General features: G+C 38.8%; 1 protein-coding gene across 1 annotated transcript; it reads right to left on the minus strand.

The window, feature by feature from the left end:
• Window positions 1–424: 424 nt before the first annotated feature.
• BCAS2 (BCAS2 pre-mRNA processing factor) lies at window positions 425–12772 on the minus strand. Its single transcript, XM_019659210.1, has 7 exons — window positions 12665–12772; window positions 12463–12555; window positions 9432–9502; window positions 7065–7226; window positions 2947–2997; window positions 2257–2337; window positions 425–734 (listed from the first exon to the last, which is right to left on the minus strand). The coding sequence occupies exons 1-7, from the start codon at window positions 12755–12757 to the stop codon at window positions 608–610; spliced, it is 678 nt and encodes a 225-aa protein (XP_019514755.1). The 5' UTR covers window positions 12758–12772; the 3' UTR covers window positions 425–607.
• Window positions 12773–13129: the final 357 nt, after the last annotated feature.

Genomic DNA, 13129 nt, shown 5'->3' on the forward strand with positions numbered 1-13129 from the left:
TACAAGTCTGTGTATGAGAACAACAATATCTACTTTCTAAGTTTCTTGTGAGGATCAAATGATTTTTTAATTTATGTAAGTTTAGTTCATCTACCTAAAGTGTGTAGAGCATGCTCAGCACATACTAAACCTTATGTAACTGTCACCTATGAAGAGGATGACAACAGATGACGTACATGGAGTCACTATTTCTTAAGTCTTGTTTGGTAATCAAGAATTTGTATAAAACTACCTCTTTATTTGAAAAACACATAAATAAAAAGTTTCCAACTTCTTGTACAAGTGGAAAACTTTCAACAAAGATCTCTGGGACACAAAGTGTGGTCCAAGTGGCTCAAAATTAATTCTGATATAATATTATTTTAACGTAATACTTATTTTAAAAGTCTAAAGTGTTTTTTTTTTATGGCAAAAAAACATACCATCAAGTTGAAACTTTTTATTTTGCTAATACACAAATAGAACATAACTGTGCATTCTATGGTTTCTAAACACTGAACCACTGATGATTTCCGTAACATGCCACTGTGCTTCATAGTTCAGGTGCCTGATATTCTGCGAAAGCCCAACTTGCCTTTCTTTCTACCCACCAAATTAATCTGTCTCTTCAGAAGTCTTGTCGGATATTTTCTTTGTTGGCCTCTCCATGTTGCTGCTTCATTTGAAAGATTTCATTTTCTAGTTGCACAATAGTCCTTTCAATCTCATAATTCTTACTGACTAGAGATACCCAACTAGAAGAGAAAAATAAAGGAAACATTACTCATTGTGAAATTTCTCTTGGAATGTCTTATCAGACATACATTTTCAGCCAGGGCAATAATACTAGCCTTCAATTTTAACTTTCCATTTAAAAACCTGAGGCCCGACTGGGGGAAGTGGGTAAAGGGCACACAGGATCTCTGCAGTATTTCTTATAACCGAATGCGAATCTCTGATTATCTCAAAATAAAAAATTTAGTTAAAAAGAAAAGGAAATTAGAAGGAGTAGAAGAGAGAGGAAAGAGTAAAGGAAGACAGTATTTAATTGGATTAACCACAAAGGAGAGAATACAGGGCAGAGGAAATACTTAAAGAAAAATGGTGGAGAAATTGATAAAATTGCAGAGATCAAGGAATTTTCCCCTTCCCCCAGGGGGGGAAAAATTTCTATTACAAATAAAAAGAAACACACACGCAAATTTACAAGATTATATTAGCTGGGGCCGGCAAAGTGGCACGTTGGTTAAGAGCTGTCTTGGGATGCCAGAAGGCCCCGGTTCGGATCCCACATATGAGGGCCAGTGACATTGCCCTCTATAGCTAAGATGCTGAACAACAGCTCAACTTGGAGCTGGGCTGCCGTGAGTTGCTGGCGACGGTGTAGGCTGCAGCCCCTGCGGCAGTGGGTTGCCATGGGCTACTGTGTGTAGCCAGCAGCTAGCATGAGTGGCCAGCAGCTGCCGTGAGCGGCCGTCCAGCAGCCGGTGACTAATTTGTCTCGCCCGGGAAGAGCACAATGATGGTGCCAATTTGGGCCAGTGAAGCAACGTCCTCCACAACTAGACTGAAGAACAAAAGGACAACTTGTCTGTTCCCCTTCCTCCAATTCCCCAGTGTTGGTCCCATCCCCTAATTCCCCAAAAAAAAAAAAAAAAAGATTATATTAGCTGGAAGAAAAATATAAAAAGATGCGTAATAGATAACATGGGGTCCATGGAGGTGGAGGGGAAGGTGGAACAAGGAGAATGATGTGGGTGATGGAGGAAGGGAGGACACAGAAATCGCAAAGCATAAAAGAAAAGAGAAATTACTCAAAAATTCCTGATTCTATTTAGAGATTTGTACAAACTTACTTGTGTATGTGAAGAACATTTAAAAAATAAAATACATAAATAAGGGATAAAAAAACTGAGACACAAACAAATTATCAAGAAAGTATGGAATCCCCAATACTTTCTGCAAGGGTTGAAAAATAAATAATTTTTTTTTTTTCCTTTTAAAATAGGTAGAATCCTATTCAGAGCAGAAATACTGAACTGCAAACAGGGCACTCTAAGAACAGAATCAACTCGCAGTGGTTCAGATTTTGGTTACAACTCTCATTATCTTCCAAGCCTATAATTCAAGAAAGAGGCAGTGAAGAGCAGGAGTCAGAAAACAGCATTTCTCTGACACTTGTGGCATTCCATTTCAATACTGTTTAAATCATATTGTTGAACGTTGATCTTAAATTTGCTAAGCAATTTAAAAGATGATGGAATTGTAGGTACTCACGTTGACTCCATTTCTCTTAATTTAGATCCAGCTGTGAGTTGCATGTTCTTTCGCTGCCAGTTTAAATCCTGAATGTGTTTCCTGTAAAAAATTATTTATACAACACACCTACATTTTAACATAAGACTCAAATCAACAGAAAAATCTATAATCAATACATCTTTAATCCCTTGAGAAGAATAGTCATAGAATTTCTTCTATTTTTCAATTACCAATTTCATAAAACATGCTCACTGTAAAAAATTAAACACACAAACATATACACACTAAAAACTGAAGGTCCCTCCTTCCATGTGCTTCTCCTCAATAGCTGCTGTTCAGTTTTTGGTGGGTGTCCTCCCTGACTCTTTCCTATATATGTATATGTGCGTGTTGAGGTGTTTTTTTTTTTCTTAAACATAAATCAGAATATACATGTTATTCTGCAAAATTTCCTCCTTCTATAAGTGCCTTTTCAATGTTTACAGACTTGCAAATTGTAAATGACCTTGTAGGTAGATGTTTTCAGACCTCAGTCTATTTCTCCTCCTCTAAGGTACGGCAAACCCAACACCATAGGCTGGACAAAGGGTGGATATTAATTCCTAATCTCATATGACCATGTAGTCCACTGGTTCCTTTTTCATCTCACTCTATTTATTAAGTGTTCACCTAAACTGTATTCTGAAATAAGAGGAAAACACAACTTACCTTAACTTCTGGAGTTCCTTCTGTGCATGTTCAATCATATGAACTAAATTTCTAAGGAAGGAAAAGAGAAAAATCAGATTAATGTACATTAAAATAGTACCAACTAGAAGTGAACTATTGGGTTTTCGAAAAAGTCATGACGCATGTTTGTGACAGATGGTGCTAGTTCATTTTTGGAAGTACTAGTCATTCACATCTATGTTACTGCTATGTCATTTGACAGCTGACAGTTCTAGCTTCATTGTAAAATAAAATCGAGTGATTTGGTTGTTTTGGAGATTTTACAGGTTGAAGATGGAAGACCAAACTGTGCATTTTTTGCCATATTTTGCTGTTTTACTTCCATAAAGCGAAGAATGCATGTCAAGCTTGTGAAAAGTTGCATAAAGTTTATGGTGACAATACTCTACAAGAACATCAGTGCCAACGAAGGTTCATGAAATTCTGTGCTGGTGCTTTTGATCTCAATGCTGCTCCTCAGTCAGGGAGGCCCATCGAGGTTGATGATGACAAAATAAAGGCATCGATCAAGTCAAACCCACGTTACATGACATGAGAGATTGCAAAAACATTGAACATCCATCATTCAAGTGTTCCCGACCACCTGAAGAAGCAAGCTCGATAATTGGGTTCCACATGAACTCAAAGTTCATTTGACAGCGCTATAAACATCTGCAATATGCTCATTAAACATGAGGAAAATGATCCTTTTTTGAAGCAACTGATAACTGGTGATGAGAAGTGGACTATTTAAAACAATAGTGGTGCACAACAGGTCTTGGTCCCGACGTGATGATTCGCCTCAAACGACATCAAAAGCAGACATTTATCAGAGAAAGGTTATGCTCTCAGTGTGGTGGGATTTTAAAGGTGTCATGCTTTTTGAGCTCCTACCAAGGAATCAAAGAATCAAACAATCAATACGAATGTGTATTATCAGCAATTGGACAGTCTGAACAAATCCATCATCCAGAAATGTCCAGAGCTTGTTAATTGTAAAGAAGAGGTTGTGTTTCATCGTGACAATGCGAGACCACACACAAGTTTGATCACCTGTCAGAAATGATTTGAGCTCGGAGGGATGTGTTGCCACAACCACCATACTCGCCTGACCTCTCACTGTCAGACTTCCACTTGTTTAGCTTTCTTCAAAGCTCCTTGTGTGGTATAACGTTAAATTCAGATGAGGCTGTAAATCAGCACCTTGTTCAGTTTTTCGCAAATAAAGACAGGTCCTTCTATAAACAAGGAATTATGAAGCTCACTGAAAGATGGCAAAAGGTTATCAAACAAAACGGGCAATATATCATTGATTGATCTTTGTTCTTTATATAAATAAATGACCTTTGAAAAACATAGACAAAATACGTCATGACTTTTCCAAAGATCCAATATCTAGTTGACACAAGGTCAAATTTTTCTGGTTAAAAATAGTTAATATTTATTGAGTTCTCTGTGCCAAACACCATGTTAGATACTCTATAAATATTAGTTTACTTAATTCTCACAAAAATTCTTTAAGGTAGGTATGATTATCCCTATTTCACATGAGAAGAAAATAAACTTAGAAAGAATAAGTAACTTGGTCAAGGTAACACAGGTCAGAGTTGAATTCTATTTCAGGTCATTTAAACTCTGGAGCCCAAGCAGTTTACTGATACTCTGATTTTGTGAAAATACTGATACTCTGATTTTGTGAAAATATTACTTCTTAAACTGCCATTACTTTTTATAGAGAAGATGGAAACTATCTAACATGAATATACCCATTTAAACCCCCCTTTACTCCCATATTTCTGTACCTATATTTATCTTGTCATTTTCCCTTCCTGTCTCCTGGTAAAACTTATTGCAGTGTATCATGGAAGTCAGAAGACAGGTTCTAGTCCCAGCTCTGCCCTAAATAGCTATGTGTCCTTGGATGAGTCACTTGACAACAATGGGGCTAAGACTGCTTATTTATAGAAATCAGGAACTGACCCTGAAGGTTTCCCTTTAGTTCCAAGTACAGAATTCTCTCCTTATTACAAAATACTTTTTTAGTGGTTCTGTACTAAGACCTACTTAGAGCTAATCATTTTCTGCCCAGGATGTTTGATGCTCTCAAATCCTTTCAAGAGGAAAAAAAATCGACTTTGATAGCATATAATACACCTCCTCTAGAAAAGCACCCACTGGGTTTGGAAGAGACAAAACATGCTAAGGGGAATGGCCAGCACTATGAAGTGTTATGTGATTAATGGGAAGCAAGTGATGTGCATAGTAATTAATATAGTTACTCAGAGGGAAAGAGCACCAGAGGCAGAATTTCAATCAGGGAAGACAAGGAAGTTGATAAGAGTTGGGCCTTAACTAAACTGAATTTGGCAGAATAGGTAAAGGCATTCCAGGAGAAGGCAAGGCATGAGAAGGGCCCAGTGGCCACAGAGGGCTGGTTTGGCTGGAGTCAAAATCCACAACTGAGGTATAGCCTTTTGCCTTGAATACTATGTTAAATAGCCTGAACCTTACCTTGTAGGTAATGGGAAATAACTAAAAGTTTCTAGGTAAGTTGAAAGCAATGCTCGCTTCAATTTGATGTTTGTTTGTTTGTTGTCCCTGCATCCACATTCTTCTCCATTCCTGGGCTATTCTTGTTCTTCTCTAAATGTCCACATTTCACCTCTTTTAATGATCCTAATGCTTACTGTACCTTCTCTGGATCTCTGTAGTTAACAGACCAGAGCATACAGTGCAGCACTTGCCCACACACTGCCAAAAATAGACTACCGGTTATTCGGCACAGAATATCTTATCTCATCTTGATAAAGCTTCTTGAGGACAAAGAGCCCATTTTTCCTCTTTGAAACACAAATATTTTTTTGCTTGATCTGTCCCTTAAATTTCTTAATCATTCTGACCCCATTTTTCATTTATCTCCCTTGCAACTTACTCACAAAAGAAACTGAATTGTTTGTTCTGTAGTTTTCCAAATTCTAGATTTTGCCTACTGGATCCTTGTGTGTCTGTAAAAATTTAAAACATAATTCTGAAAATATGAGGGAAGGTATTTAACATTTTGTGATTATGCTTTATTTTCTCAAGAAACATACTCTAAGAAACAGTTTTATACTCAGTCATGAGGTTCAGTGGCCTGTTCTCCAACTGTTAACAGACATTCAAGAGGTTTTGGGGGGCTCAAAGGGGCCACAGAGATCATCATCTAACTGCCGAGTATCACAAATAAGGAAACTGAAGCCCACATAGATAACAAAACCTAAAGTGACAGCTAGTTATATGGAACAGAAATGGGAGCTCAGTGGCTTGTTTTGGCAGTTTTGTTTCTCGTGTTCTCTACTTATAGTCGATTCTTATTATTTCCAGATTTCGCATTTGTGAATTTTCCCACTCACTCAAATTTATTTGTAACCCAGAAATCTATACTTGCAGCGTTTTGTAGTTATTCGCAGGCATGCTCAGAGCAGTGAAAATTGGAGTTGCCGGATGTGCATGTTCCCAGCTGGAGCAGAACAAGCAGACCCTCTGCCTTGTTTAAGTTCTCACACAGAGATGACCAAAGGATGGAGTTTAACTTCCAACTCTGACAAGTTATTTAACACTTCTGAACCTTGTTTTCTCTTTTATAAAATGAAGAAAATAGAATCTGCCAGGATGAGAGTCTTTAGCTTTTAATATTGCAATCTATGTAAGACGTGCATATATACACATGTACGTATTTCCCTCAGGAGAAATGGTACAATATTTGCTAACTCAGTATTCAAGGCCACTTTTATACAACATAACATGCAACTAATGAGAATCAACTCTATAAACGATCCCCCCACGTTAAGGATTACGTTGTATCACGTTGTGATTTGTGAATCGGACCTCAGAACTCATTTTATTACAATTTTATACAATATAAATGGTTGTTAGGTTTATGTTCCCCTAGTACTCCAGCTTTGAGGTGGGGCTCAGAGCAGTGTCCTTTCATATGGGCTGTGGTTCTAGGACATGATCCCAAGTGAAAGTTCAACTCTACTATTTTTATCCCACTTCCCCTACTCTACTTCTCACATTTAAAAAAATACGAGAGCTGTGGGTGGGATGCGTTTAAAGAAACACAAAAAGCTTCTTACTCATTATATACTTTCCAGGCATTGCATCCATGCTGTGACATTAGTTCTAGATTCTCAATTCGAACCGCTTGATGCTCTAACTGGGCCATAGAATTGTTTACACATTCTTGCCATGCAGTGATGTCATTTTTCTGACCAGAGGAAGGGGCTGGAAGTTCATATCTGAAATTAAACAACAATAAAATAGAATCACACATTCCCCCAAACCTTTATCTCTCCTCCCAAGAGGCTGCCTGATGGGTTTGCGTACACTGTAAAAACTACAGAAGACAGAAAATAAGATGCAGACCTGCAATAAGAAACCTATTTATCCTAAGAAACAATCAGCTTACAAATAAGATTTAGCATCATTATATAGTTACAAAAACTGTTCACATCAATGTGAAGTGATTCACTAAGCATTCATATACAGCATTGTTACACTGGCTATTAAATGAGATTACTGAAGAATACTTAAACCATTAAGATGTTTGTAATATACTATGGAAAAAAGTACGATACAAAAAACTATGCTATCATTTTTGTAAAAACACCTACATCCATCCACTCTCACTCTCACATACCCACACCCCTCTAGAGAAAAATACTGGACCTCACTCTATTCTCTCGTCATACTACCCAGTCCTTCAACATGCCAATACAGCCTGCAAATAAATGCACTCTTCATAAATCTCAACTCATTATTAGAGTTGCTACAAAGTAAGTTTTAATGTCCATTTTAGTATTTTTACCAGATACTGTAAAAATTCCAAATTATTCCTACAAAAAAATGGAGGGATATGCAACTGGGATCAAGAAGTAATGAACCATTTTGTTAAAACAACAACAAAAAACACATAAACTTTACACAGACACGTATAAATGTAAAAGTTTTCAAACTTCTGACTACAACCTACAGTAAGAACTTTTTTCAGTGACCCAGTATACAGACACACATAGCTGAACAAAAGTTTCACAAAACAACTTACCTTTACATGCAATGCATTCTGACATTTTCTATCCTGTTACCTTAAAAAAGTGCTGTGGTGGCTTACTAAATTTACTTCAGTCTGCTGCTTAATGGGCCGATGGTTTGAAACATACTTCCCTGAAGGAGTTACTATCATGAAAATCTTCAGAGCAGAAGCACCAGGAAATGGGAGATCTGAGGAGTACTGGAAGTCATCCTGCTTTTACCACTCAGACCAGACAGGAAATGGAGTCCTCTGGTTCTACAGACTCAAATCCCTCTTACAATCCCTACACATGCTAAGGATGGGCCTACTGTGCATGTTGTCCTCTCTTGAAGGACTCTGCTCTGACAGATGACTTAGTGGTTTTCATAATTCCATGGTCTATGATTTTAGAGCCGAAAGGAACCTCAGATGTTAAGCAACTAAATTCTCCATTTTAGAGAAAGTAATAAAGGGTGGTTTTGTTTTGTTTTTCCTGAGGAAGGAAAAACAGTTTTGTAGGAAAGTGGCAAGGGAGGGGAGATAGTGGAACCAAAGTCCGACTACCCAGGCACTCTGCATCTACTAAAGCAGCCTTGGGTAAGAGTGAAGCTGGATCATTAGAATCCATAACACTCGTTTCATCTGTGAGAAACTACATGTCATACCAGAGGCACATTTCTTTGGGAATTCTTTTTTTTTAATTCTTTTATTTTATTTTATTTATTTGTTTGTTTTTTATTGGGGTACTGGGGGGAAGGGAACAGTGCTGGGGAATTGGAGGAAGGAGAACAGACAAGTTGATGTCCTTTTGTTCTTCAGTCTAGCTGTGGAGGACGTTGCTTCACTGGCCCAAGTTGGCACCATCATTGCGCTCTTCCCGGGCGAGGCAGATCAGTCGCCGGCTTCTGGACCGCTCACTGCGGCTGCTGGCCGCTCACGCTGGCTGCTGGCTACACACGGTAGCCCATGGCAACCCACTGCCACAGGGGCTGCAGCCTACGCCGTCGCTGGCGACTCAAGGCAGCCCAGCTCCAGGTTGAGCTGTTGTTCAGCATCTTAGCTGTAGAGGGCAGTGTCACTGGCCCTCATATGTGGGATCCGAACCGGGGCCCTCTGGCGTTCCAAGCCAGTTCTTAACCATCGCGCCACTCGGCCAGCCCTCTTTGGGAATTCTTAAATATGAACTTCATTACAATCTACCATTCCCCTATAGTTGGATTTTAAAATATTTTACACTTTTAAATAATGGTGCAAAGAATATCTTTGAACATTAACACAGGATCATATGAACCACTATTTTATAAAAAAATATATATATAAAAACAGACAAGGATTTTTCCTTTTCAACACTTATTTTGACATGGCTACAGTAGTTTTACTAACTAAAGTCAACAATGATTTGCGCCCAACTGAACCCAGAAACAGGACTTACCGTTTCATACTGAGCAATTCAATTGGTTGTCGAGCAGCCAGTCTTTCAAATTCATTTCTCATTATGTCGGTCTGATGTATAAGTCAGAGAGAGAATTATTTCCAAAATCGTATCAACAATTAAAATGAACAACCACCAAACAAATAAGGAATCTAGCTTTTCTAAATATTTATATTTGACATTATCCATTAGAACAGATCATTTCTCTTCTGCCAAGTCTTCTCTGTGTTAAATGCTCTCTAGGATCTGGAAAACACACACACTTCATATGTAAAGGGGCCCACAGAGAAAAGGATTAATCCTAGATCTGTGATTCTCAGTCCCAATAGCACATTAGAATCAGCTGCGAGATCTGAAAATAATTCCAACCCCAGCCACATTGCACCCTCTTCTCTCACTCCCTTTTAATTGTTTTGAGGTGGAGACTGGACATGATTATAACTTTTGTTTTTAATTCACCAGTTGATCGTAAAGTGAAGCCACTGTTGAGAAGCACATATCTAAGTAGTCATTGGGGGCAGGGGGAGAGGGGACTTGGACATAAAATAATTTGCTTTCAGGCTATGGGCCTAAGCCTATACTTTCTTGTTTGGTCCCACCTACTATTTTCACACTTTACTCTCTGAAGAATGGAGAAGAGGGAAATGGGTAAAAGGAACTGGATTTTATCTATCTGGTCTAACAATTTTACTATTTAGAAAAAAAAAGTGGTATAACTATTGCTTTGGGTTCAATGTTTTGGTCAATATCCTATTTCATTTCTGTTCCGCACGTTTCCAGTCCTGAGTATAAAGAACTGCTTAAGTGAGGCATTCATAGTAATACCTCAGTTATCCCATGTAATATCAATTTTTTGAGGGCTTCAGCATTTTTAACAATTAGACTGAAGACTAAGCAAAAAAGGCCTTCCAGAAGCCCACATTTCTTGTTTAAAAGTTTCACATTAAGTGTTTCTTCTTGGAGAAATCCTTTTTTTGGACTATTACTGAGTTACACACAGCTCTAAAAAATTGTAGTTATCTAGTTTCCTGCAGAAAACCAGGGTATTCTAGCTAGAGGCTATGTACAGTGACAGACAAAGAGTAACAACTAACAATTAGATGAGAAGCCAAAAATGTAGTACAAGCAGTCTTAACATAGGAGCCTTTACCTAACTCACATGGCCAGTAAGTGAGAGGTCTGGAGTTTTAACTCAGCCCTCTCCAAAGACTAGGCCAACGTTCACAGAGCTAAGTGATGAAAAGAAATCTAGGCATGCCTGGCACACAGTAAGCGTTCATTAAATAAAACCGCCCTAGAAGCTCTCCACACATTCAACTGATAAATATTTGGGTGTCTATTGTGTATCAGGCACTGTTCTAAGTGGTGAAGAAGACAAAAACGATCCCTGCCCATGGGGCACTCTCATCCCAGTTCAGCTAGGCCTTCCTCAACCATCCTATCTAAAGTAGCCACCCAATCACTGTATCGCATCACTACTTTCTCTCTCTTTATAGCTTTATCAATAACCTGATATTTTCTGACATATTTGTCTCTACACTCCAGAATGTAAGCTCCATGAGTATGGACCTTGCCTATCCTGTTCCCCAATATCTGCCATAGAACACACCTTCATAAATAGTTGTTAAATGAATTAATGGAAGAGCAGTTTCAAAGCCAGTCGGAAGAGTGGTTTAGGGCTTGGACAAATTAGTGTCTCTAAGCTGCAGTTTTCCCAGCTAAAAAAATTGGGAAAATAAACATATAATTATATAGGGCTATCTTTAGGACTGAGACAGTGAGCCCAGTACACTATGAGCTACTATTATTAAAAAAGGTTAAATAATCAGTACATTAATTATAAAGATAGGAAGCATATGTTGTAAGAAAAGCTAAAAAATAAACTGGCTCAAGGATTTAAAGTTTGTGACTGAGTGCAGTTATCTAAAACTTTCAGGAATCAATCTAATACAAAAGCATCACTTTATTTAGTTCTTGATGTGGTAACATCTATATTTGGGTAACAACATTTAGAAAAAGCACGGGAATAGTTTATCACAGGGACATCTCTCTTCTACTTAAAACTTCACCCGTATTTTTTCATATTACTTCAATATAAATACTGTGTTTTAATAACAGAATTCTTTCATAAATAAATGGTTACCTATAACGGGGAAAAAAACCCAAACATGCATTAAAATGCTTAACTGAATCCATTAACTTAGAAATAATGTTTTACATTTCATTTAGCTGATTAGAACCTAAGTAGTATCTTGAGTGCACTTCTAGACTAAACATTTAAATGGTGTTTTACTTAGATGTGGTTGGTCCCTTCACTCATTCACATACATTCAGTGAACATTTAGGTTTTATACAAAGGCCGCCCTCCAGTGGTTCTCAGGAGTTTATGTAATCAGGCATATATACAGAAGGTGCCAAAAAAGTGTACATTTTAATAAAGGAAAACTCTATTAAAGTTGTAATACTCAATATATACCGGTAACAAAAGATGAATACAAGTCACACTTGACTTCTGCAATTACAAGAGGTGCTCAAAGTGGTTACCATCAGCGTCCAGACACTTCTGATTACAGTGAACTACTGCTCGAGCAACGCTAACCAGTCGCCACTTGTATACATTTTTTTGGCACCCCGGTGTGTGTGTGTGTGTGTGTGTGTGTGTGTGTGTGTGTGTGTATACATACACTTAAAAACCTTAGATCACTTGTTTTAGAGTGGAGAGGATCCCATTGAGAATTTACGCAAGGAACCTATCTTGGAAAAACATACATGCAAAAATCCAAAACTTTTGCATTTTGGGTAGTTCACGAAGCCCCAGAAAGTCCTTCTGTGGGTCTCAGAATAAGAACCCAGGAGAAGAAGGCTTATCTAGCTTGCTGTTGTCAATGGGCTGATGCTACGTATACAAACTAAACAAGTAATACTTAGAGCGGGAATTGAGAATTCACTTATAAATGGTAAGGATCTCAATCCAACATAAAGATTCGCAGGAATCCTGGTTTATACGATGGGCGCAACACATCACACTTACTTCAAAAGCAGAATAATCCGGGGCTGTCAAGTAGCTCAGGTAGTTCTTAGTAGGTCGGTATCTGCGAGTTTCCTCCTCTACCAGCGCCGCAGCCTAAGAACGAGAACAGGGGCCAGCGTAGGAGTAGCAAATTGTAAGAAGCTTCCTCCAGCACTAAGGGCCAGCAAGTGCTGAGTCACCTACAAAGACACCCCAAACTCACCGCTTCCCGCACTCCAGGGGCTTCATAACCTTGGTCAAAATACGGCAGGGCATCCACCACAACCTCTCCAGCCACCAAACCCGTACCCGCCATTCTTAGGGTTGCCTGAGTTTTCTGAGTCTGCGCAGGCTCAGGTCTATTTCAATACGCCTGCGCCCGCCGCGGATGTAATTCACGTCGCCTGCGTAGCGCCTTTGACGCATGCTCAGTTGTTCATTCTGAAGACGCGCTCGTCAGGCTGTTAGGGACTGGCCCACCATTTTTTTTGGTCGGATGTGACGTCAAGTCGTGCTTTCCCAGAGTCCGTGGATTGTCTCAATTATTTGTCCCCGCCTGTTCCACTTTTTTGCTTCCGACTGGCAGCAAATTGTAGAGAGGTGCGACTTTTGGTTTCCTCCAGGACGCTGATATCTGGGAGAGGAATCTTAAAACTTTTGGAGGGAACTGGCCGCAGTTTTGGCGGGG

This window comes from Hipposideros armiger, unplaced genomic scaffold (genome assembly GCF_001890085.2).
Source record: "Hipposideros armiger isolate ML-2016 unplaced genomic scaffold, ASM189008v1 scaffold_297, whole genome shotgun sequence".
In the NCBI taxonomy this organism is placed as follows: domain Eukaryota; kingdom Metazoa; phylum Chordata; class Mammalia; order Chiroptera; family Hipposideridae; genus Hipposideros; species Hipposideros armiger.

Bases quoted from the DNA above. Each gene is read 5' to 3' on its own strand.
- BCAS2 (XM_019659210.1), bottom strand. From the start codon at position 12,757: ATGGCGGGTACGGGTTTGGTGGCTGGAGAGGTTGTGGTGGATGCCCTG. The intron at 7,227-9,431 runs GTAAGTCCTGTT...GTTTAATTTCAG, and splicing joins GAATTGCTCAGTATGAAACG to ATATGAACTTCCAGCCCCTT. The intron at 735-2,256 runs GTGAGTACCTAC...TTTCTCTTCTAG, and splicing joins TTAAGAGAAATGGAGTCAAC to TTGGGTATCTCTAGTCAGTA.